The sequence below is a fragment of the Dioszegia hungarica genome (assembly GCF_025882075.1).
Source record: "Dioszegia hungarica strain PDD-24b-2 chromosome Unknown MKK02contig_11, whole genome shotgun sequence".
Classification (NCBI taxonomy): domain Eukaryota; kingdom Fungi; phylum Basidiomycota; class Tremellomycetes; order Tremellales; family Bulleribasidiaceae; genus Dioszegia; species Dioszegia hungarica.
The window spans coordinates 948963-970848 of record NW_026515771.1 but is presented as its reverse complement, the minus strand read 5'-3'; the positions used below and the strand labels follow the sequence as shown (position 1 = coordinate 970848).

Sequence of the window (21886 nt, the reverse complement as noted above, 5' to 3'; positions counted from 1 at the left end):
GGAGGTGTAGCTGCGGTATGGAAGCTCTCTGCGCCGCAGCTGCTGGCTATTGGATGAGATGATACGCTGAGACAGGCTGAATAGTCGACGAACGTGCGTGAGAGAGATAGGCTGCAAAGGGAAAGTCAATGCGGTTTAAGGCACGACCCGATGCCGAGAGGGCTCAGCGTCATCTGTGGCGAGGTCCGTGGCGTTGGAAGCTGCAGCCGAAGGCGCAGTAACTGTACATGTAGGCTCCCAGGATACTGCTGGACTAGTCCGCTACGACAAGCAGCGTAAGACGTCACTTGGAGCGGCAGGCAATGCGAAGGCCTCTGGCCCCGATGGGAGATATTTGGTGGCTCCAGTGCAGTCTGTCAATGTCGTGGTTAAAGGGCGGTTAGGCTAACAGGTACTTCAGCTCACCTTGAGTACAGTCCCTGCGATTGGAAGGTATGCACTATCGTTACAGGTCTCACTTCATACTGACAGAGCTGTAGACATTATTACGTGCTCCATGCAGCCCCTCTGCTAAGCTGGTAGCAAGCGCTTTTGAGTTAGCCACTCGAGCGTGAGAGGGAGTACTCGTGAGTCCTTCGAAGCGCCGGGCTATACCCAGTCAAGGGGCCGGCCCCATCGTGACTCCTAGACCGGCATAGCGTAGAGACCCATGTTCATCATCCATATTGGGTTACATGCGTCACCTATTCGAGGTCTAATGAACTCGGTACCGCTGGAACAAGACAGACTGCAAGTATTCGCCACCCCGCCGCAAAGCCTAGCTAGGGGGGACTGCGTCGGCCAAACCTGGGTCATGGGATGGTACAGAACAGAGTTTAGCAGCACCTTGTCCGATAAGTAGATTGGAGAGAGCATTAAGACCCGAACAGAAGTGCATGGACAGCTGGAGAATGGAGAGAATAGTAGGATCGCGAGCGCTGAAGACCTCACTTCCTGAAGTCCACGCTCGAACGATAGCGCCCCGGATTGCTTTCGATCAGTCCACCGCCGAACCTGCGGACGTCCATGGAGTACACGCCTCCCGCCTCCTGCTTGCCACTGAGAGTATTCACAACGGCCTCAGTCGAATCCGCATCAAAGCCCTGCAGTCTCATCCGTCCTCGAACCTCACCGATCATCTCATTCGTCAGGATCACGCGGAAACCTTTCCGCTGAGCTTCAGTCGGTAATGTCTTGTGCACCTCGTTCGCTTATAATACGTGTTCCGTGATTTCGTGCGAAACGTCGAACGAATCTCCGTCTCCTTCGTGTGGCCTCGGATCCTTCATCCAGAAGGTGATGCTGCCGCGCGCACTGTTCTGGTCAGGAGCAGAGCCGAGGGAGGCGGTGTCTTTGGGTCGGAGAGCGCTGACTTCAGTCTGCGATTGTTTGCCCATGTTGAGGAACTGACGACTGCGTGCGATATGTCGATCGACAGGGAGTGTGCGATCGTCAGTGCTGGAGTGATGTACAAACGAAAGACACAAGAGTCTCCGTTATCCATTTTGTACCCAAGTCGTCCAAGTAGGACCGGTCAAGCTTGCAACTGCCCGTCATCCTTTGCCAGACCCCTTGCAATCAAGCACGATCGCGTTTCGATGAAGCGAAAGGATGTCGCCACACGATACCACAGCGACTATGGAACATACTAGACACCCAACGATGGGTATCACAGACTCACAGTGACACAGAGAACCACGCTCGGATGAACAGCTAGCATGAGCTGGAAGGCGCTAGCGCTGTTGTAGATCTCTACGTGAAGGGTACTGTGTACTTGATCACGCTTCCGCTCAGCAGCTGATGGCATGCTTAATGACTGAACCGCTCCTCGCACTCGTCTGCCCTGCCGGAGCGTCGCCAGCTGCTTCATACTTCCGCGATCCGACACCTGGAACCAGGGAACCAGCTTCCCGATACCCCCTCCTCGTCAGGGAGCTGGATTTGCACGCTCATCAGCACGGAGGACATGGTCCCTCCCGAGAGAAAACCCGCAGCCGCCTCGGCTGCCTCGACGTCACCCCTCAACATGGCCCTCACGTTGTCGAGGAATTCGGCTGGAATGGAAATGATCCCAGCGGTGCCGTCGATGTAATCGCGGGCCAATGAGGTGTCCATGCTCATGCTGTGTGTCGTTCTGGTTCTGAGGATGCTGACCGAGAGAGATCCACGTTGGGTGGATGTCGAAAAGAGCTTTGCGAACATGGCAGGCTGTGTAGGTGAAGCGACTGTGGCGGATCTGATGCGAGAGAGAGCAGGATCCTTGGGGAGAGAATTGCGAATGCTCAAAGTTAAACGCAGGACATCCGACAGGATAACCGGGTAGGGCATATAGGCAACGCATCTGGCACCGTTATATACGTACGTTTCGCGCCTCGAGGCGCAGGGCAAGTGGTCTGATGCGTGGAGATCCTTTATTCCATACTGAACATGGCTTCCTGGAGACCAATCGTAAGAGCACGTCAGAAGAAGGCCGGTATATATGGTTCTTCACCTTCTACTTCGGTAAAAGCGGCGGTCCGCTTCCCCTCGGGAGCTGCCCTGATAAATCTGGGTGATGATCGATGACCGATGAGGTGGTCAGTAGGCAATTAGCTCAGGTGAGGGACGCTAGGATAAATAGCTCAGGAGATCTCCGCGGACGCCATTCCCAAACCCACACCCCGTCACCACCGGAGGGCTCCTTCATACAGGGCCACCGATACCTACGACCTCATCGGATAACAGTACATCCCCCTCTTGCCTCCCTGTGAGGGTATGACGCTCACCATACCCCAATTCGCCTTCACGCCCTTCCCGGACAAGAAGGCCAGCGCCGACTGGACCAGTTCCGGATCATCAGGCATCAGGGAAGTCAGCTGCCTCTCAGCATCCCGGATGGTGTCCTTGTCGAGGGAGACGTGGTAGTTGTTGGACCGAACGTCTAGGTATCGGATGTTCTGCTCATGCGTGAGGACCCTGTGGACGACTTGGTCAGAGAGGTGGACGGTGGCGCAGGGCTTGGAGTCGGTCTCGTACTTGTAGTATCGGACGGAACCGGTGGAAGATCTGGACGACATGGTTGAGCAAAGATGTGTCTGTGCTGTGTGGGATGATCGTAGTGATTTACGAAGAACAGATCAGAGCGGATTCGCACCGGGTATCAGTCTCCCGTAGAATGGTCAGACGATCGCCATCGCCATCGCCATCGCCATCGCCATCGCCATCGCCATCGCCATCGCCATCAAGCACGAAACCCGTTCGAAGACACTTGTAGAGTACGCTAGAAAGGACGCCGAGCACGTGTCGCTCGAGGCCTCCTATGTGCCGCACGACGCCTCCTACGAGATGGCATCGATCGCCCGTGATGAGTACGCCAAACTGGGCTTTAGCTGGGTGGCGTGATTGAATGCGGTGTGCAAGCGGGGCGAAGCTCGGTGTCAGTATATCAGCCAAGGCATTTTCATCAGCGAGCCGGGGACGTGAGTGTCTGAAACACTTGGCCCCAGAAAAGGCATGCTACACTCGTAATGTCATGCGATGTCGACGTTAGTGACTTTGATTGGTCCTGCCCTCCCTCCCCCACCTCCCCACGGTCTCTACCTCCATCTTGTCGCGCGCAGCAAGCACCCCTCCTATCAAGCCCTCGTGCTTCCGTACTCCCCACCTTCCTGTCTCGCACCCAACAGCCCCTCCCTCTCCCCCTGTGCCTGTGCCTGTCCTCCACCCGGACTCGTAACCTCCACCTCCGGCACCCCTTGCCCATCGACGTCCTCATACCCCTCATATCCCTCACCCATATTCTCCTCCCACTTCCCATCCTCCCCCACTTGGCCTTGACTAGGCAACCCCAGTCTCTCCCTCACCCGCTCAACCGCCCGACCCCAATTCGTCCTCCAGACCATCACAAAGCTCACCACGCTCGCATACCCCAATGCTACGCTCAGACCGATCCACAGCCCGATGAGCCCGAGAGCGAGCTTCGGCTCAAACGTGAGCCAAAGGCCAAAGGGGAGGCCAATGACGTAGTAGGATGTGAGGTTGATGAGCGCGCCGGTGGTGTGTAGACCGAGGGCGCGGAGGATCGAGCCGGAGGTGGCGGCGATGCCGTCTGTCACTTGGAAGAGGCCGATGTAGGGCATGATGTGGGCGACGATGGAGACGACTTCGGGGTCGTTATTGAATAGGTAGCCCCAGTTGGTGCGGAAGAGGATACAGATGAGGCTGTGAAGTTAGCTTCGGCATCCTATGTCTCAAAGTTCAAGGAACTTCAGGAGGACTTCAGCTCACCAGTTGATACTGGCAAAGAAAACAGAGAGGAAGAGACAAGCTCGACTAGCCCATTTGGCTTCCCAGCCCCGTCCGGCTCCGAGGAGGTTCCCGACCCGTACGGCAGAGGCGATACCCAGAGCCGCAGGGACCTGGAAGAAGGTCGAGGTGGTTGACAACAGTACCGACTGGGCAGCGAGGTTGACGGGACCTAAGAGGGACGCAGCGAGAGCGCAAGCTTCCCATGCCCACCACTCGGACGAGACCTGTCTGGGTCAGCTGGTTCCCTAATCAAAGAGAAGCGAGGGAGCAAGCTCACCATGATGGTCCCGGCGAGACCGAGCGAGGTGACCGTGCCGAGCTTGGAGAAGAGGTGTTTCATCTGGATGGGGTGCATGGCTTCTTTGGGACCGTAGTAGACCGCATAGATGAGGAGGAGGACAAACTGTAGACGTAAGCTTGTGGTGCCGCTGGTATGTTCAGGAATTCGTAACTTACGTTCAAGGTATAGCTGATAGCTGTTGCGATAGCACCTCCTGCAAATCCAATCCGGATAGGCTCCGGACCCCAGACCTAACTGTATCAGCTTGCGCTTTATCTTTAGGGGAGTATATAGGACATACCAAGAGATAGTTGAGCAAGACATTCATCGGCGAGACGACGAACAGCACATAGGTCGGAACCTTCATTAAATTCTGCGCCTGGAGGTACCTATCCCATCAGCTATTGTCCGACGCGTACGAATCGACTAGCTTACTTCTTGACAACGATGGTCCCTCCGTATCCTGGAATACCAAACGACATGTACCGCAGATACGTCTGGGCAAGAGAAGCGACTCTCGGTTCTACTCATCAGCCATGTTTTATCATCGCCACATGAGGGACATACCTTGTCCAGCAGCGAGGAGGACGCCCTCGACGTTCCACCAGAGAACATACATCGGGATTGTGGAGAATGCTAGCACGACAGCCCTATAACGTTCTTTAGCTATATGCCCCCAGTGTTAGCGCATGAGCAAGCTTACATTCGCTGTGTCCACAGACCGACTCGGCTGGGCTCAGAGGACGCCCAGGCAGCAGGAAGAAGAGTGTCCACTGCGATGTCAGCTATCTACCCTGCCTTCCCAGCCGGTACGCGGTATAGCTCACTAGCTGTAGCGAGGCCCTGCAAGATGGAGAACGAAGAGACCGACGCCGTCATAGAGGCCAACCTATCAGATCAGCTTGTTCCCGCCTCAAGTAAATCAGCGTGGAAGCTCACGAAGAAGCAGCCAGCTCAGTCGTCCCTTGATGCCCGATCGAGATGACACTGGCAAGGACCAAGCTCCACTCGGCCGCTTGGGTCGTAAAGACCGGTACACTCATCCTTAGCACAATCGCCATCTCATTCTGCCTCATCAGCTCTATTCTCTCAAGTCCGCGAGCTACGTTCAGCTCACCCTGAGCGCCTCGGTCCAATCCCGAATCTCCAAACCGTCCTTATCGAGCGGTACCTCCAGATCCTCTGGAAGCAACTCCTCCGCGGGGTCGACCTCCATCCCGATCATCCCGCCCCCGCCTTGACTATGCCCCGGGATCATCCCGTTTCCCCCTCGAGTACCCAACATCCCCACACCTCCGGTCCCTACCAGGCCACGCGCCACGTCTCCCCCTTCGTCGCCTGACGAATCCTCCGCGAAGCGCGTAGTGGTCGCCATGGATCCGCGCCGGCCTGCGGGTCCACGCCTATACGATAGCTCGCTCCTCGAGTCGAGAGGGGAGGACGAGCGGGAGAGCGGCCTGGACTCGGTACCTCGACCCCTGTGATCCCTCGACCGAGCACCTTCCAGGGCTTCATCAAAATCAAAGTACCCCTCTTCGCCTGCTTCCCCATGATCCGACTCGTGGTCCGAGCCGAAATCGCCCGGCTTGGCCATACTCATCCGACCGTGTCTGGGTGGTGTCCGCGCTGTGGACCGAGAGCGGGAATTACCCGTCCGGCCAGAGACTTCATTGCTTCCCCTCCGAGCCTTGGCCGGAGCATTGACAGGCGTCAACCCAACAGGATCGGACGCCCCTCCAAAGTTGCGCCGGGCAGTAGCGGACAGACGGCTGCTACGGCTGGCTCGGCTCGTACGGCTCGCTCTGCTGTCCCTTCGGTGATGCCCGCCGACCTGCTGATCGGCAGGGATCAAGGCGTCCCCCTCGTCCGCGTCGTCCGAGTCATCGAGGAGAATCGCCGCTCCTTCGTTATAGGACGCCTCGCGGATCGCGCCCATCCGTGGTCGAGTGGACGGATGGTGTGCTTCGCTCTGTCGCCGACTCTGGGAGTCTGCGGGCTGTGGGGCGGAGGGTGAGAGGATGGGCAGATCGGGAGATTGGGCGGCGGAGGTCATGGAGAAGGAGGGACGGCCGTACGCTGATGACTGGGAGGTACGGCGGGGGTGGGGATGGGCTCGAGCATTTTGGATAAGAGCTTCGAGGTTGGATTGAGTGGCTAGAAAGTTAGTACAAGCGTGGGGTCGAGAGAACGGTTACTACTTACCGTATGGGGAGGCAGACAGGGAGGTGGCCAAAGAGGTGGTCGAGTGAGGAAAATTTGACATGGCCAATTATTCTTTGGTGTTGCAAGGGGTATGAATATGCTGATCTATGTACTCTATAGACAGAGGGACACTCTATATCGTAGCGGGAGATGATATACAAGTAGATGTGAAGTCGAGAAGGATGAGAAGGATGACGATGGCCGTTCACCGAAATTTTGGCTAGGGTGCCCTCCACTTTCATAAGGCGTTTCATACATCGGGGCCCCAACTGATGATCGGGGTCGTCGTTGGTAAGGAGAGCAACAGTCAGGAGACGCGCGGAGAGCATCCCGGCCGCACGTAACGTGTAGGTTATTGAACGGGAAGAGGAAGAGCACGCAACTTGGGGAGAGACAGGGTCTGCTTGGGTGAGTCGAACGATGAGCTCAATCATGAATTGACCTTGGCAAGCATATTCATATACTGCCCCCTATATACACTACTACTGCTTACTCCCCCCTTCCCCTCTGCAACTCCTCCCTCCTCTAGGCAGTTACAATACAACGACGTGTAGATGACATAAACCGAAGAAAGCGAAGTCGAAGATGTGATCGAAGGGGTCGAAGAGAGGGAAACACGAAGGGGGGGTGTTTACTTCTTGTTCTTCTGCGAGGGGTCAGCTTGGTCAGTAGGCGTCAGAACAGGGGCAGGGCATACCGGGTTCTCCGGGCTGAAGAAGTCAGCTTAGCCCGCGAATATCAGGAAGGGTTGGTGAACTCACGCAGTAGCCCACATCTGCGCAACAGTCTTGAAGTTCTCCTTGTGAACAGCAGTCTTGCCAGACTTGGCCTGCTCCTCTTTGAGCTTGGCGAGTTGGACCTTCATGTAGTCGTTGCTGTGGGTCAGCGATGTCTCAGGGTGATGGAGGAATGGAAAGGGCAAGGGGGTATGGGGAGGACAAGGAGGAAGGAATGTAGACATACTATGCGGAGGTCTTCTTACCGCCCTTGGGGGCAGCGGCCTTCTTGGTGGCACCTTCGGCTGGTAGGGTCAGCTGCGGTCACACCATCAAGCCTGGCGTAGCTGGAGATCATTCCTCGAGGAAAGTCGCGTCGAGGAAGGAAGGGAAGGAGGTTGAAGTAGAAGACGAGGGGACGCGACTTACTCTTCTTGGCTGTATATATAAATGTATGCGCAGAGAGAGCAATAGAGAAGAAGTATGATCAGCCAAGATTCATTTCGGACGTGGCTGGTGGCTGGTCGACCCGCCCCCTCCCCGGTAGCGGGAGAAGGAGTGGACCGAGGGACGCGATGCGCGCAGGGAAGAAATGTATGCACTTACGAGGCATGTTGGCTTAGTTGGGAGTGTGGAGAGGTAAAAGTTGGAGTTGAAATGTGTTGATTTGGATGGATGGTTGTTATATGTATGAAAGAGAAGAGAAGGGGCGAAAACAAGAAAGAGCGGGGGATTATAAGGAACGCGAAGAGGAGGGCTGCGGTGGAGGTTCGACGTTCGACGGCACCAAAATCCATTGTTTACATGGGAGGATTGCCAATTGATGATAGCCGCGCGCCGAGATTTCGACGCGCCGGGGGCTGGAAGGGTCCATCAGGCGTTTCCTTTGCCTTCCTTGTTGACTCAGCGCACACAACAGAGGCGCAACGCCCAAGGACGCGTCGGCTTATATCCCTCGTGTACCTCAGTCCCTGCATGAGCTTGTTTATCCTCGCCCGTCTTCGTCCCCGTTCCTCCTTCTACCAGTGCCTCTCTTCTCGTTGCTCTTCTTGGCCGATACCAGACTTGGACATGTCTGTCTGCCGCGTCCTGGACCAGGCAGTGGGGTACATAAAGCAAGATGCATCCAGCTATAGTCATCCCATCTCCTATCCGCGCTCACTTCATCACCACATCCCCCTCATCATCCGGCCGTATCTGGCCCCTCTCTACCGAGCTGACAATCTCCCTTCTGATCTCGGCACTGATAGGCGGGTGAGGCCGTACCCTGATCACATCAAGCAGTGCGTCCTTCTGGTCCGGCGTCAAGTCGGAGCCATATCTACTGATCAGCGCCTCATATTTCGGACTAGGATAAAGCTCACCGCTGCACAAACACAAGCAGACTCTGGTGCCACAATACAGGCAGCTTGTCGTCCCCTGATTTACTCCTTGGCGAGTTGGCGAGCCGGATAAAGTGGAAGACGAGCGCGTCGACCACTTTGTAGGGAAGGGCGTATTTCTTGTCGAGGAGGATACGGATGAAGAGGGAGTTGGGACCTGGGGTGTCAGCAGTGCACAGCAGGGAAGGGAGGATCAGCTGTAGGAGGCTCACCGGTATAGTCCATCTGAGCGAGACGGAGCAGGGCAGCAGCCGAGTGCAGGACGGGTACAGACACCTTCGAGAGCACCGAGGCCACAATCGCTGCCTCCTTCAACGAACAAGCAGTCTGTACATCAGCCGAGCCCCTCTCCAACTCGTCCTCACGTCCCGTACTCACCTCACACAAAGGGAACAGCACCCCCTTGAAGAACGCCGCCGGCTTGTACAGACCCTTCTTCAACGCCTCATACAGATGCACATTCAACTTCCCATTGTTCATCCGCATATCCTCCCGGACCTTATCGAGCAATACACCCTCGAGGAACACCCGCGCCTCGCTGGGCTTGAGGTTGGACACGAAGATCTTGGTACATGCAAAGGTGCCGTGTGGGGTCCATTTGGCGGGTTCGGTCAGCGCGAGGAGCTGGGCCCAGTGCGGGAGGGAAGGGAGGATTTTGAGGGCTTTGGGGAGGGGACCGGATTTGTATCGGGAGAGAAGGTAGCCGACTCTTTCGAGTGTTAGCTGACTCACACTGAGGAAGTCTGTGGGCTGAGATCAGCTTACTTGGTGTACACCTCAACGACTTTAGGGTTCAGACCTTTCCTCGGATCAGGTGGTCCGTCATCTGCCTAGTCAGCTACCTTGTCCCCATCTTCATCTCCCAATCCGGTGCAAAGCTCAACTCACCAGCCTCATCATCGTCCTGCCCCTGCGTCACTGCCCCACCCTCCATCTTGCTAAAAATCAGATCTGCCAGTGTCCGCCCGCCCATATCGCCCGCCTCCGTCTGGCCCCCCAACGCATCCATCGTAGCGTGGTCCGCCGGGTCGATGTCCTTGTATATCAGCTAGAAGCCTCGTGTACAGGGTAGACAGACATACCAGCTCCGCATACTCCTCTCCACCCGACATGCTCCCATCTTCAAACTCTTCCTCGTCGTCTGACATCCTCGGCGCATCTCTCTGCCGGAATGACCTGGTCGAATCAGCTCCGGTCCAAGGTGCCTGATGGGGACTCCAGCTGCTATGAGATGACTCACGGCTCTCCTGCATCCTCATCCTCCCAGTCGTCCTCCTTCCCTATCTCCCGCGCAATCTCGTCCTGCTGTTCCCTCGCCAGGTCCAAGATCCGCCTGCTCGTTCGCGCATCTTCCGACTGCTATCATATCAGCTACAAGTTCATTCCACTCTTGATATCGAGCGAGGAAACCAAGTAGCTCACTGCTCCTACCCCCTCCTCGCCTTCATCTGTTGCTCGCTTCTGCCGAGCCGACTTGCTCACTCGCCCAAAGCGCCGAAGCGAGTCGTCCGCCTCGAGCTCGACGTGCAGGGGGTCGTGCCTTGGTTTTTGGGGTTTGGCAACTCGAGGCATTCTGTATCTGTCTCTTCGTTGCTGCCTGTATCTGTGGTGCTAGCTGTATGAAGTAGCTACCGGCTTGGGAAGAGGTCAAGATGGGAGGCAAGTCGGAGGTGTGAGCTGCAGAAATATTTCCCTAGTCCGTGCGATGCCGTAATCCCTCTCCGTCATGCTCCGCCTCAGCCAAAATCGCGATCAAAAGGCGTCCAGATCGGTGGTTGGGGCGTCTCTCTTGTCGACCATATCACAAGCCATGCCTACTATTACCACCACACCCAGACACCAACTCCTCACACTCTCACTCCATACGCCGACATACCTTCGAGACCCGCATCGACAAAGATTACGACGCGTTGCACACTAGTCCTTATCGTCTGAGACATCCACACGTTTGAGACTCCGCGACGCGCGACGACCAGGAACCAGGAACGAGCGCCCAGCGCCCAACTGCTAGCATCGCGATGGGCAAGAAGAGAGCGACGACGACGGGTGCGACTGTACCGTTCTCGTTTCTGAAACAATCGCTTGTAGCGCTAGACGTAGGGGCTGCGAATGAGAAGGAAGCGGAGGTTAAGAATATGGACGCTATCACTGCGTCACTCCAGGTAAGTCCTGCTTTCCGGTTGAACACGATGCATCGAATAGATTTTCTGCTTGAAGCCTTGAGTAAGAGCTGATGAACAGGCGGAGTTCGATACACTTGACTCCTCACTCATCCTTGCACTCATATCGGACTACCCACCATCAACCATCGAAGCGGAACTCCCGGCTATACGGGATCAACTGGCTATCCTCCAAGCATGCTCAGTACCGGACGAGAACGAAGTCAACGTAGATTTCGGAGCGGCCGCCGACGTAGACCCCTCCACATCGACCAGCACAAGCGATCTTACGGACCTGATGGACCGGCAGTCCATCTCGGTGAGGGACTTTGCGGATGGGCCGAGCCCGCCTCCGCCCAGTAGCTGGAAAGAGGTCAGCCGGAGGGAGGTCAGTAAGAAGAAGGGAAAGGGGAAGGGGAGTAGTAGGGCGTCAGGTGCATCAGGGGCGTCCGGGACGGGGAGTACATCAACAAAGGTCAGTATGATTTCGGGCCTGGGCTCGGGCTCGGGCTCAGCGTCGGCGAAGAGGTCTGAGGGCGGGATGCTGCCTAGCCCAGTTGCGAGTGGGAGTGGGAGTGGAAGTGGGAGCGGGCGGAGTCAGAGTGCGGGAGGGAGCACATCTCCGACGAGCGTACCGGAGGAAACGGAGGAGGTGGGGTTGGAGGACGAGATGGGGCTGTTGAGGTCGTTATTCCCGAACCTGTCAGTCTTCATCTCCCTGTCGAAGTTGCTGAGGGCAACAACTGAACGCTCAGTCCCAAGGCGGATGTTCGAGACGCTCTTCACACAGCCGTCAGCTTCCAAGCTGCTATCGACCAGCTACTTTCCGTCGAGCTCATCGAGAATGTCAAGCTCAGCGGCGCCTGGCCAGGCGAGGAGGACCAGGCTCTCGCGGAGGAGGAGGCCTTTATCGACACTCCGCTCAAACGGACTACATCCCGGGCGTCATTCGAGACGTCCATACCTATGAGCCGCGATAGCTCCGGCTCCTCCATCACATCCTTATCCGGAAAGAAGGCCAAGCCAAAGCACTACGCACTGATCGACACCCTCCAGCGAATCCCTACTCCCTCCTCCCACTCTTCATCGCGCGCCTCGACCCCTGCACCTCTCACGCGGACATACGGTCTCTCCGGCCCCGCACCGAACGCATGGCACACCCTCGCATCCCTCGCATCGCAGCTCGCCAAGCTCCTCCACCCGCATCCGGAAAGCTACTTCACCTCGTTCCTCCACTCCCCCGAGTACCCATCTCAGCACACTGCGGTACACGCTGCCCTCGCCCGCCTGCCTGCAGTCCCCCTCCCGGCAGACTCAGCATGCGAGTCCATCTTGCAGGACCTGTACGGCGTGAGTCTCACAGAAGGGGATGCGGAGCGCAAGCAGCACGACCTGAAAGCGGCGATGCGGGTGTGCGGGGAAGATATCGGGGCGGTCATGGATCTCGTGGAGCTCCTGGAGGAGGTCAGTCACTGGGCGGCCACGGAGGACGTGCAAGATCGGTATGGAGGCAGTGAGGACGAGTATGAGATACCGTCCGGCACGTTCGAGACGCTTCCTAATCCCTCGGCGCCATCTGCACTGCGCGTCGGGTTCGGCTCCAAAGCCCCGGAATTACCAGAACGGTTCACTCGGAAAGCCAAAAAGAAGCCGGTCGAGCTGCTCGGTCCGAAGGTCATCCCCGGAGCGCAACCCGCTGCGTCCTCTGCGGCTTTTCCTACGGCCTACGACGACTTTGGTGCACCATCTCCTCGGTCCGCACCCAGCACCAGGCCTTCCAACAAGGGCCAAAGACATGTCAAGAACTGGCACACCGTCGCGCATGATCGTCCGGCGCCGCGCGAGTCCAACCGCGCCTCGGGACCGTCGTATGCCTATTCGACATCAGCGGCGGAACTGTCAGTACAGCAATGCCTGGCCAACGCAGAGCTGGAACGGCACAAACGTACCACCGCGATCCGGGCTGCCGGACTGCACTTTGGCGGCGGACACCTTCCGGGAGGCAAAGCTGTCAATCGGACGGTCGCCAGTCACTACGCGACCCAAGCGCGCGATGCGGGCAATATGGAGCGCGAGTGGCACCTGAAAGCAGCGCGCATGGTCATCAATAACCAATTGACGAATAGCGGGCACGTGGTGGATCTGCACAGCCTGACGACGGCCGAGGCGGTCACAGTGGCCAAGGAGGCGGTGGCGACGTGGTATGAAAAGCAAAAGAGGGCGTGGGGAACCGGATTGGGCAGAGAGGGGGTGTTTGTGCCTGGAAAGCCGATGGAGATTATCACGGGTGTAGGGAACCATTCGGTCGGTGGACGAGGGGTGTTGGGGCCGGCGGTGGCCAAGGCGTTGGAGAAGGATGGGTGGAGGGTTGAGAGGGGCGGGGATTCGAGTGGGTATCTGAGGGTGAAGGGCAGGAATTGATGGGGACGACCGGGCTGGGAGCGGGTGTGGATCTGCACGGTATTGAATATCGAGGGTGGATGGGATTCAGAGGGTGCCAGTATATTGAGGCGGCGCGGAACGAGCGGGGAAGGTTCATTTCTTGATAAATATCTACATATATCTTCGGTTCGGTTTGTAGATGTGCTCGCTGTATCAAGAGCTACGTATCAACTGTTATCATGCATATCTTCCTGTCAGGACAATGGCTTCTGAGAGTCCTACAGGGCTACCTACAACCGACAAGGCTCAGTCAGGCGCTCAGAGCTCAGAGAGACTGAGGAATGTGGAGCCCGTTCCGTCGGAAGCGTCTGAGCGTCACCACGCTCGGTGCTCGGTCCGCTTCGAGACGCAACGCGTCGACTTTAGGTCTCTCCGTTGCACTCCTTTCTCTACCAGAAGTTGGGCCGGCCAAACTCTTAGCTATCCCGCCGAGCGTCTTATCGAACCGAGGCACTGTATCGAAGGCGCAGTAGCCGAGCTTTGACAAGATGGGTAAGCTGGATCCTGCGGACTATTGCGAAGGTGGAGGTCGAGCTGATCCTTTCAGACGCTTCCATATTACGAGGTGAGTTGACCCAGGCTTGGACCAGCCGTCTAGCTGACCACTTATAGGACTCAATGATAAGATGTGAGCTCATTTCTCCACACGCTCCGTCGAGCAAAAGCTGACATAGACAGCTATGATCGCCGAAAGGCGGCTGCACTCGAGCTGGAGAAGTGAGTCCAGTCCCGTGACTGCTAGGTATTGGATTGGAAAGGGCATGAGCCCGATGGTGCCACCTGTACTGTCTGACCAGTATGGCGACAGCAAGAATCTGGGCCGAGGCTATAAGACGCGGCGCAACCAGACACTGACTGAACAGGTTGGTCCTTTCATCGGATATCTCGCGGATATCCAGCATAATTGACCAGCTGTGCGGGATGTTCAGCTCTTCCAACTCGGCTCTGCACGCGAGGAACGGAGGTGGGTCTGCTCTCTCTCGATATACCCAACCCATCGAGCGGGAGGACTTGACTGGACAAGCCGCTCTTCAGCTATTGCGATCTTGACGCATGTATTTGGAACGTCCAGCTGACGCTTGTAGGACTGATAGGACTCGCCGCGACTGCTATCGCGCTAGGACAGGATGTAGCGCCCTTTCTGGGTACGATCATCACGCCTGTTTTGGCTTGTTTCCAGGATCCGGAGAGTAGGGTGCGGTATCATGCTTGCGAGAGCTTGTATAACATGTCAGTCACAACTCCAGCTGCGGTTCTGTTGAGATCCATACGGCTCACAGCTGATACGTGTAGAGCCAAAGTCAGCAAGGGTGAGATACTTGTGCACTTCAACGAGATCTTCGATGCGCTCAGCAAGGTAAGCTCGCCGGTTCATCGTTTGACGCGCAGCCAAAGCTTACAGGCCAGCTCTCGGCCGACTCCGAGATGTCCGTCAAGAACGGCGCCGAGCTTCTCGACCGACTCATGAAGGACATTGTCGCTGAAGCCGCCCCTACGTACATCAGCATCTACCCCGGCAATATCAACCCCAACCTTCCCCCTCCGCGCCACTTCGACTCGGACCCTCCTCAACTCACAACAAGCGCCGGATCCTCATCCCTCTCCAATCGACTAGCCAATATCGGTCTGGACAAGGAAGGGCAGTACGTCTCACCCTCCGCCAGCGCTAGTCTTGATATCAAGCGAATCGCCAAGCCGGAGATATCGCCCGTTCGATCCGAGGGGATGCAGGAGAAGCAGGATGAAGCTGCCGCCGCTGCAGCCAGCGCGGAGGATAAGCGGGCGTTCAACCTCGCTCGGTTCATCCCGCTGCTGTCGGAACGGGTGTACGTGATTTCGCCGTATACGCGGATGCACCTCGTCAGCTGGATCATGGTGCTGGATTCGATACCGGATCTGGAGCTGGTCGCTTGGTTGCCGGACTTCTTGGATGGACTACTGTGAGTCGCAGTTTTGCGGTCAACGAAGTATCAGAAGTTGACACTACAGCAAATATCTCGCAGATAGCAATGTCGACGTCCGGCTCGCGACAGAGAACGTCCTGTCCGAGTTTCTGCGCGAGATCAAGTGCATCGCCGAAGTCCAAGAGAAGCAGGCCGAGATTGATCGTCAACGAAGGGAGACGCGTACGCTCAAGAGGCGCACATCTCGGCAGACCATGCAGTCTACGGCAGAGGGCAAGGATGAGGCGATCGCGGAGGAAGAAGGGGAACAGGGGGAGGATGAACGAGAAGGGACTGCATACGGGGATGACGCAACGACGACGGATCAGGATTGGGAGGGCGAGGGGAGCGGGCTGTGGCAGCCTGGTCAAGGGGTGTTCATTGATCATGCGGCGATTATGGACATTATCATCCAGCATCTGTCTTATCCTGGTCAGTTGTTGGGTTCCTGGGTCCGAACTTGGAAGCTGATGACGCAGATGAGCTCGTACAGTCGACGTCGATGGAGTGGATCTTGACATTCTTGGATCTTGCTCAGAATACGGTAGTCGCGTTCACACCAAGAATTGTACCTGCCATCCTCCCCAACCTCGCTTCCCAACAGTAAGCTGATCCTCGTCTTCGAACTCGAGAATACGCTGACAAACAGCCGCCATATCAAGCTCGCCGCACATGAGACCAACTCCTCCCTCTACCGCGTCATCCAGTCCCTCCCACTGCAGGTCCAGCCATCTGCACCCCCACAACCGCCCCAAACAGCCGCTACCATCCCACCACCTACCGCCGGCGGACCCTCCCTCTCCCAAATTACCTCTTCACCGCCTACCGCCTCACCCGCTCCGATCCGGAAAGACTTTGCCCTATCCGACGCGCCCGAGACGATGCGGTCTCTATCGATGCAAGACCCGCTCGATAGCTCATCCATCACCGCCTCGGCCTCCAGCCTGTCCACCACCGTCCGCGCCTCATCCTCTACCCTCCCTTCGTCCAGCTCAATAGCGTCTACTTCACCCGCAATCAAGACGAAACCAACCCCTGCAGCCGGAGAACCCGTCACGCCCATAACGTCCGAATTCCCACCTGGGGTGAAGACACGCGGGACCGGACGACCAGATTCGCCAGGACAGCAGCAGCCGATGTCGCCGACGGCGGAGACGGTGATGGATGATGATCCGTTTGATGTGCGCGAGACGGTCAATGTCTTGACGTTACAGTTCTTGAGCGATCATGCCGAGACGAGAATAGCGGCGTTGGAATGGTTGTTGATGTTGCACCTGAAGGCGCCGAATAAGGTGAGCTCTGTTCTTCACCGCGGAGAAGGTGATAGTAGCTGACAACGGAGATTCTGTCTAGGGATAGCGGGACGTTCCCTGCTTTGCTCAAGACACTATCGGACCCGTCCGAAGACGTGAGCTACCTGCTTCCGACTTATCTTGGAGTACGAGCTGACAACCCAGGTTGTCAAGCACGACCTCCAGCTTCTCGCCCAAATCTCCGCCAGCTCGGAAGAAGCCTACTTTACGTCCTTCATGTCCAACGTCCTCGAACTCTTCTCGACGGATCGTCGGCTGCTCGAGACTCGGGGTAGTCTGATTATCCGGCAGCTGTGCCTGCATCTCAACGCCGAGAGGATATTTAGGAGTATAGCGGAGATTCTGGAGAAGGACGATGTGAGCTACTGCATTCAGATTGGTTGGCCTGGAATGAGCTGACCAAAGTAGGATCTGGAATTTGCGAGTATGATGGTGGTCAAGCTTAATATGATCTTGATTACTTCGCCTGAGTTGGCGGATTTCAGGAGGAGGCTGAAGAATCTGGAATCTAAGGTGAGTTGCAGTCACCGTTGTTCTTCCCTGTTCTAGGTTGGCAGCGAATGAGCTGGAGCCGAGAGGTACCCCTTCAGTTTTATTCCCACCTGCACTGTACACTGTCCCACCCGGACTTTATCTTCGTCAGGCCGAAGCACGGTCTGGAACGCAGCTGATACAGAACAGGACGGACAGATGCTCTTCTCCTCCCTCTACCGCTCATGGTGCCATAATGCGGTCGCGGTCTTCGCCCTCTGCCTCCTCGCTCAAGCCTACGAGCACGCCTCGACATTGCTCCAGATCTTTGCCGAGCTGGAGTTGACGGTCAGTCTGCTTGTCCAGATTGACAAGTTGGTCATGCTCATCGAGAGCCCGGTCTTCACCAGTAAGCTAGCCGAAACGTTAATAGGATAACCGCAGAATACAGCTGATCCGTTCCAGACCTGAGACTGCAATTGCTTGAGCCGGACAAGTACCCATACCTCCCGAAATGCCTCTACGGCCTCCTCATGATCCTACCGCAAAGTAGCGCATTCGTCTCGCTTCGCGCGAGATTGTCAGTGGTGCACTCGAGCGGATACGTCCCGATCCAGCCAAAATCGTAAGCTTATGTGCACCTCTCCTTTGATGGCTAATTGTGCTTACTAGTAGATCCGCGCCGGGAAGCTCATTCGTCTCTGGAACCGGGAGTGTACGGGGAAAGCTAGGCGGGAAGGACGAGATCAAGTGGCAAGAGTTGCTTTCACGTGAGTTGTCTGCATCTCAATACCGGGAGAAAAATAGGAGCTGACACTGTCAGACTTCCGATCAGTACAGACACGGCACGAGAAGGCCCGACGTCAGCTCCATTCAACCGACGCACACTCCATCTCGTCCATGCACTACTCATCCCCTTCCCAAATCTACAACTCTGCACCTAATACCGCTGGCCTCCCTCCCAAGACCGCTGGCATCAAAAAGAAGCCGACTTCCCGCTCTTCGGTCGATGGCAACGCTACTGTCGGCAGACTGAGCGGCATGTCGCCTCTGAATCCGAAACGAGGACCTACCACAGGGTCAGGCTCGGGCGGCGGGGCGGCGATAGGGGTGTCTATAGGTGGGGCAGTAGCGTCGATGAACGCTATGGGACATGGACGGCCGATGAGTCCGCCGGCGGTCAAGGGGAGGAAGATACTAGGTGGGATGAGAAGAAGGGAGGGATAGGCGTAGCTGTCATGTATACTGCCCTTTCGTCCCATGTCCCGGCCCCCGTACTCGCAAGGCTGTTCCTTGCCAGCCTCGCCAGCCATCCATGCGCAGCATGCGGTACGCGGTGCTGTGATCAACCGTTGTCACATGCACGCGTCATGGCAGTTGCTTCCTTTGATTCAGGGTCAGTCCGATGATGTCACCGGTTTGGATTGACGCTTGGTGTCCGGTTATGACATCTCCCCCTCCTCTATTCAGTTACCTCTCGCTCTTCCCTTGGCCTCTACCTCTCATCTATCACTCATATAATCATCAGTATCATCCACTATGTCTGAACGCACTCCCCTCCTCTCTGGCTCCGTCAACGGTCCCAGCACAGCCAGCCTCCCCAGCAGACGCGATGTCGAAAACGCGCTCCCCAGCAAGGAGACCCGTATCCACGTCGCCGAGGCCGCTGGTGCGCTTCAGGCTGGCAAGCTCCCGTATGTCCATCACTATCGAGTCTTCATGGAGCCTAGAGCTGATATCCTAGATCGCAGGAGCAGATCTCCAAGATGATCTCGATCGTCTCCGAGTCGGACGTTCTCAAGGCCAGCGGTGGACCCCTTTCCAGGACCGCTCGTATGGGCCCCGAGGGTCAGCGTGTCTTGGACAATGTCCGGAATGTCCTCCGCGCTTTCAACGCTTGGGGAGAAGAGAAGAACGGGGATGACTTGATCCAGAACTTCTTCGTAAATCACAAATGTGTTGCTCGATGCGACCCCGCTGACATCCAGTACAACGCCGCGACCGCCGATCTCGACATTGACGTCAACGCCGCTTCCACCCCCTCCTCCAAGGAACTCTCCCGCGACGGCCAGCGCGCCATCTCCTCCCTCCGCACCATTGCCAACCTCCTCGTCACCAACCCCGAGTTCCGCAACCTCATCTCTGACTTCATCCTCCTCGCCCGCGACATCTTTGCCGATGCCGCTTCGTCCGCTGCGGACGGCGCCAAGCAGGCCGCCGAGAAGACGCGCCCGACCGAGCAGGAGCGCAAGCAGGGTGTCGACCTTGACGGGCTTGCCAAGAAGGGCAAGAACGCCGCTGGTAAGGCAAAGAAGACCAGCGGTAAGGAGGTCACCGACAGCCTTTGGGGCGAGGTCGAGGACGTCAAGTCGTACCTCGATGACAAGCTTCCCGACGGCGATGAGGCCAAGGAGAAGATCATCAACCGTCTCCAACAGGTGAGCTATGACGTCCTAGAAGAGTTAGAGCATAGCTGACTATCAGGCTGTCAAGCAGACCCAGAAGAACCCCGAGTACCGCCGAGCCATCACCGCCATTGTTGACCTCGTCAAGAAGTACGCCAACAAGGCTGAGCAGGCTGTCGATGAGGTCAAGGAGCAGTCCGACATCTCGGACGAGGACGAGAAGGTCCAGCAGGCCGGCCGTGACCTGAAGGCGTTTGTCGAGAAGCTGTCGGGCAAGAGCCTGGACGACCTGACTTCCGCTGTTCAGACTGTAAGTTCTAGGATCTTCGGCCGGGGCATAAGCTGACTTCTAGGCCGCCAACGATGTCAAGGACAACGAGAAGCTCTCTTCCTACTTCAAGGAGCTCACCAACTACCTCGATCGGATCCTCTACGACCCCGGATACGTCGTGTCCCAGCGCGCCTACAACAAGGCCACTTCGCTCGTCGACGACGGACAATCCCTCCTCAAGGAGAACGACCAGTGGAAGAAGGACGCCGGGGAGCTCCAGAAGCAGCTCGAGCAGCTCGGCAAGGGCATCGCCAACGACGAGACCACCAACAACCTCGTCGACGCTCTCGAGGACCTCGGTGCGTCGGTCGAGCACGCCGGTAAGGTCGGCATCAACGCCCTCCGCGCCGAGAGCCAGGGCCTGTACCGCGACATCCTGGATGTCATGGTCCCCCGCATCATCGGTCTGATCAAGGAGATCCCGGTCCCCCGTATCGAGTACAAGTCCGAGGGTGAGCTATCTGAGTCTTAGTCTGACGAAGTCGAGCTGACAATCAGAAATTGACCTCGTCATTGACGACATCAAGCTCGAGTCCGCCTCGTTCATCCCCGACTCGATCCGCTTGGTAGCCCACAACGACCTTCGCTTCACCCAGGGCTACGCCACCTGTAAGCTAACATCCAGCGACTCAGGATCAAAGCTGATAAGCAGACGCTTCCGAGTACGATGCCACCCTCCGCCTCCGCGTCGAGGGCTTCCACTTTGAGGCCAAGGACATCGCCTTCTGGGTCAACCGCAAGGTTGGCTTCTGGCCGTTCGAGGACTCTGGTGTGCTCGCCCTCGAGTTCGGGCCTCACGGTATCTCGTTCGACGTCACTCTCGAGAACGCCGACGAGGACGACCGCGAGACCTTCTTCACCGTCAAGAAGGTCGACGTCAACCTCCAGGACTTTGACTTCTCGGTCACCAAGCACAAGCAGTGGTTTGCCACTTGGTTCGCCAAGCCCGTCATCAGGGCTTTTGTCAAGGTAAGCTATGCGTTTCGTGACACAGACCAAAGCTGACTTTCAGCGCAACCTCGCTTCCGCTCTCGAGACCCAGATCGGCGAGTACCTCCGCCAGGCCGACTTCAAGCTGTACGGTCTCCAGCAGCGTGCTATCGCCGCCACCAACGCCGCACCCCCAAGTCCCTCCAACTTTGTCCGCGCCATCTTCTCGGACTCGGTCTTCCCCCAGCGCTCGGCTCTCGCCGACGTCAAGGCCCGGCAGGGCGGTGTTGTCAAGTACGGTCGTCGCGGCGAGTACTTGCTCCACATCGGTGTGGACGAGGCTGTAAGTTATCCTCTCTGTATCTTCGTGAACACTCACTGACATCCAGCTCTTCCCACACCAGCCCCCAGCGGACATCAGCAACAAGCAGCGCCAGAAGATCAAGGCCAAGGCCCAGATCGCGGCCAAGCAGGCTCGCCGTGCCGTCGGATCCGCCGACGACTTTGCCGGTGCCGCCAAGGCCAAGGGAGAGCAGGCCAAGTACCAGGCCAAGAAGGAGGGAGAGGATCTCCGTTTCGCGGCTCAAGAGAAGGCGAGGCGCGAGGGTAAGAAGGAGGGCTGGAGGTCGGATGCGTTTGACGTGTAAATCGGTAGTGCGAAAAGAAGAAGGTTTGGCAGTTGGTCTCTTTAGTGAATATGCTGTAGCTATGTGATGTGGATGTATACGTGTCTCCATGACAAGTCTCCTCGAGCTTCTTGATGACTGACCTGGGAGTGCTGGGGTCTCTGATCAGCTGGGATGAAAGGAGATCGTCGGTATGGGTCGACCGGGTCAGCTGCGAATCCACATTCCTCAGTTTGAGTTTCTACGTCATCCAACGATTCCAGCGACACTCGACCCCTGCTCTTCTGTCTCTTTACCGTCATATGCTATTCAGCTATATAGCCTTAATACCGATTTACCTGCTCGCCATGTCACCCATGGCCCTTTCTACTACCACCCAGCCAAAAGCCGGCCCTTCCACACCGTCAAAAACGAAACCTC

At 57.0% G+C, this 21886-nt stretch overlaps 6 protein-coding genes across 6 annotated transcripts; 3 read left to right on the top strand and 3 right to left on the bottom strand.

The window, feature by feature from the left end:
* Positions 1-135: 135 nt before the first annotated feature.
* On the bottom strand, positions 136-2100 carry MKK02DRAFT_28057 (uncharacterized protein; the record flags this gene model as incomplete). The annotated part of the gene is given in 7 exon segments (XM_053087476.1): positions 136-261; positions 406-439; positions 459-515; positions 931-1151; positions 1200-1358; positions 1661-1899; positions 1968-2100. 7 exon segments carry the CDS (start codon positions 2098-2100, stop codon positions 136-138), a joined length of 969 nt encoding a protein of 322 aa, XP_052944722.1.
* A 1493-nt stretch (positions 2101-3593) lies between these two features.
* Positions 3594-6809, bottom strand: MKK02DRAFT_16320 (putative MATE efflux family protein subfamily; the record flags this gene model as incomplete). Its single annotated transcript, XM_053085613.1, has 12 exons — positions 3594-4179; positions 4246-4490; positions 4544-4669; positions 4723-4797; positions 4848-4935; positions 4982-5072; positions 5114-5196; positions 5250-5319; positions 5374-5435; positions 5486-5613; positions 5664-6700; positions 6749-6809. The coding sequence occupies 12 exons, from the start codon at positions 6807-6809 to the stop codon at positions 3594-3596; spliced, it is 2652 nt and encodes an 883-aa protein (XP_052944721.1).
* A 1813-nt stretch (positions 6810-8622) lies between these two features.
* MKK02DRAFT_34362 (Bystin-domain-containing protein) lies at positions 8623-10418 on the bottom strand (the record flags this gene model as incomplete). The annotated part of the gene is made up of 9 exons (XM_053088921.1): positions 8623-8785; positions 8829-9003; positions 9059-9173; positions 9225-9555; positions 9612-9672; positions 9735-9882; positions 9929-10022; positions 10087-10205; positions 10269-10418. The coding sequence occupies 9 exons, from the start codon at positions 10416-10418 to the stop codon at positions 8623-8625; spliced, it is 1356 nt and encodes a 451-aa protein (XP_052944720.1).
* Positions 10419-10864: 446 nt separating this feature from the next.
* MKK02DRAFT_28053 (uncharacterized protein) lies at positions 10865-13426 on the top strand (the record flags this gene model as incomplete). The annotated part of the gene is made up of 3 exons (XM_053087475.1): positions 10865-11008; positions 11088-11707; positions 11761-13426. 3 exons carry the CDS (start codon positions 10865-10867, stop codon positions 13424-13426), a joined length of 2430 nt encoding a protein of 809 aa, XP_052944719.1.
* Positions 13427-14368: 942 nt separating this feature from the next.
* MKK02DRAFT_16257 (vacuolar protein 14 C-terminal Fig4p binding-domain-containing protein) lies at positions 14369-18401 on the top strand (the record flags this gene model as incomplete). The annotated part of the gene is made up of 15 exons (XM_053085599.1): positions 14369-14411; positions 14533-14677; positions 14741-14804; positions 14855-15071; positions 15210-15387; positions 15437-15822; positions 15870-15993; positions 16040-16682; positions 16733-16798; positions 16848-17060; positions 17112-17216; positions 17385-17583; positions 17640-17799; positions 17865-17944; positions 17998-18401. 15 exons carry the CDS (start codon positions 14369-14371, stop codon positions 18399-18401), a joined length of 3027 nt encoding a protein of 1008 aa, XP_052944718.1.
* Positions 18402-18713: 312 nt separating this feature from the next.
* On the top strand, positions 18714-21487 carry MKK02DRAFT_34360 (uncharacterized protein; the record flags this gene model as incomplete). The annotated part of the gene is made up of 9 exons (XM_053088920.1): positions 18714-18868; positions 18919-19117; positions 19163-19612; positions 19659-19889; positions 19933-20362; positions 20409-20519; positions 20563-20879; positions 20923-21183; positions 21230-21487. 9 exons carry the CDS (start codon positions 18714-18716, stop codon positions 21485-21487), a joined length of 2412 nt encoding a protein of 803 aa, XP_052944717.1.
* Positions 21488-21886: the final 399 nt, after the last annotated feature.